At 49.5% G+C, this 2,500-nt stretch overlaps 1 protein-coding gene across 2 annotated transcripts in view; it reads left to right on the top strand.

Annotated features, from left to right (window-relative positions):
- The first annotated feature begins 958 nt into the window (after nt 1–958).
- Nucleotides 959–2,500, top strand: part of bcl11ba (BCL11 transcription factor B a) — a 25,627-nt gene continuing 24,085 nt past the window's right edge. For both annotated transcript variants that reach the window (XM_069661474.1, XM_069661475.1), the window contains exon 1: nt 959–1,192. In XM_069661474.1, coding sequence (XP_069517575.1) covers nt 1,138–1,192 — 55 coding nt within the window. In that variant the 5' untranslated portion in view covers nt 959–1,137. The remainder of the gene's footprint in view (nt 1,193–2,500) is intronic.

Here is a 2,500-nt window from a genome sequence, read left to right as displayed (position 1 = left end):
TGGGCTCGTGCAAAGTGTCCAGCATCCCGTGCACGCGGTACGGAAGCCCCTCGGGTCACTATTGAACAGAAATAACCGGTTTGTTAGGAGGAGGAGGAGGAGGAGGAGGAGGAGGTGACAGGAGCGACTCTGACCACTGCTGCCGCACGCCGCAGCCCGGGTGTGTGTGTGTGTGTGTGTGTGTGTGTGTGTGTGTGTGTGTGTGTGAAAGCCACCACTAGTCGCCCCCAGTGCTCTTCAGTCTCCACTCTCCCTCTCACCGCTCACTGAACGTCACGTCCGCACTTGAACTTGAGTTTTCAGCCGCTGTAGGAGCCAGAGCGCCGCACAGACCCGCACAGACCCGCGGTGAGGCGCACAGACCCGCACGGACACGCAGAGCGCCGCACAGAGCCACTGAAAGCGGACCGGACCCGCAGTGAGGCGCACAGAGCGGCACAGAGCTGCAAACAGCCGCACAGACCCGCACGAGCCGCAGAGAGCAGCCCAGGGATGCGGGAGTGTTGAGCCCGCACGCAGACCGGCAGCAGCGCGAGGCTCTGACTCCTCGTTGAGAGGAAGCCGCCCGGCCGGCTCTGGAGTGTCCTCAGCTCGGCCACAGCTCCAGAAGAGCGGGGACAGGATTGGATTTTATTTTTCACTCACTCCCGCACGCTGTCTAGACAGGAGCGCGCGCTGTCCGGGGTGTCCGGAGAGTGGACACGCGCTCTGACTGACCACCAGCAGGTGACCGCAGAACTCCTCACCACTCAGCTCTTCTCCGCGCGCTCCTCTGGCTCATGGTGTGAGCTCCTTGGAAGGCAGAGCCGGACTCTCCCCCCCCTCCCTCGCCGCGCAGACCGGAGACACGAGGCGCAAAACCACTTTGGCACCGAGCTCTGCCCGAGCGCACGGCCGCCCCGCGCTGCATCACGGCCGGCCACCGCACCGCTCCGGAGCTGCTGCCCGCTGGAGGATCAGCCCGGGGGCCACAGCTGGGGCCGCAACAGAGGGGTCGGTTTGGGGCGGTCAGCCCGGGGCCGGTTTTGGGGCCAGTTAGCGGCCGCCGGTGTTCTTCAGGAGGAGGAGGAGGTGGAGGAGGAGAGCCGACCCTTCACGCGCCGCTCTCCGGGCGATGCCAGTGTAAATGCCAGGGCGATGTCCCGACGCAAGCAGGGGAACCCGCAGCACCTGTCCCAGAGAGAAAGCACAGGTAAGAAGGGAAACTCTCTGCAGAACAGCAGATCCTCCTTTTCTCTCCTCTTTCTGTTCTCTCTCTTTCTCTCTGAGAATTCAGTTTTTCTCCTGATCGACGCGTAAAAACGTCTGAGCCCAAACTTTGTTTCCTCTGAGGCCGTTCTTATTTCTCTTCATATTTTCAGATAAAACGAGTCAAAGGCCTGAAATGTTTCCGGATTTTTTCGGTGTGTAAATAATTTTATTTCAGACAGAGAGGAGAGCGTTTAAGTTTCTTCATTGTTTCCTTTTTGTTTAAATTAAATCACAAACTGCGCTCTTTTAAATTACAGATATATGAAATAAAATCATTTTTATAATTAAACATAATTATAATTTCATCAATTTAAACCACTTTGACCTTTAAACACTATTTCATCCCTGAGCACATTTTACAACAGATCCGTGTTTCTCACATTAATTCACTTTTTACTTTTTAATTCTGACGAATTATTTTCTTCTTTCACTAAAAACAAAAAACCTTCTTTATTTAATTTTAGCGCGACAGAAACTGTGAACATGATCATTTAATTATACAATAATCTGATAAATTAATAAAGTATGAAACAAACCTGATGATTAATAAACCGTTTTATTCTGCGGCCGCGCGCTGTTTCTCTCTGTCTCTGCGCCGCGCGCTGCTCCGGATTTTAATCACTTATTCAGCTTTTCTGCTGCTGGAAGCTCAAACTCTTTTTCTTAAATATGAAAACATCCAGCGGAGCGCGCCGGTTACACTGCCTGTTCTAATGTCTTTAATACTGTACAGGTGTGTTTACGTTCTAATGTCTTTAATACTGTACAGGTGTGTTTACGTGCAGGGTTAAAACGGTCTTTAGTTTATTGGTGAAATAAATTAGTTTTTTCAGAGAAACTGAAAATAAACTTATAAACGAGAATGATTCCGAGGAAACGCGCCGCTTCTTATTTAACACGTTTTTAAATTAATCATGTATTTATCATTTCATCCAAACGGACCGAATTAAAGTGAGTGAATTATGAACGATCTGTAAATAAAAGATAGAAACATTTAACAGTGATCATTTCTCTGAGATCAGCTCATGTCCTGCAACAGACTTTATAAAATAATAATAGCCTATATAATATATCATATAGACCGTGTGAAGCGTACATGTGAAGTGTACATGTGAAGTGTACATGTGAAGCTACATGTGAAGCTACATGTGAGTGCAGCTGTTTGTGTTCCAGATGTTTCAGAGACACAAAGTTTCACTGAGTCTAAAATCAGCTGTTAGTTCTTCATGTGGACATGCTGTGTGTCCTG

Source organism: Semicossyphus pulcher, unplaced genomic scaffold (genome assembly GCF_022749685.1).
Source record: "Semicossyphus pulcher isolate SPU_LCO1_2020_fin unplaced genomic scaffold, fSemPul1.0.p SCAF_14, whole genome shotgun sequence".
In the NCBI taxonomy this organism is placed as follows: domain Eukaryota; kingdom Metazoa; phylum Chordata; class Actinopteri; order Labriformes; family Labridae; genus Semicossyphus; species Semicossyphus pulcher.
This window is presented reverse-complemented; position numbering and strand designations above follow the sequence as displayed.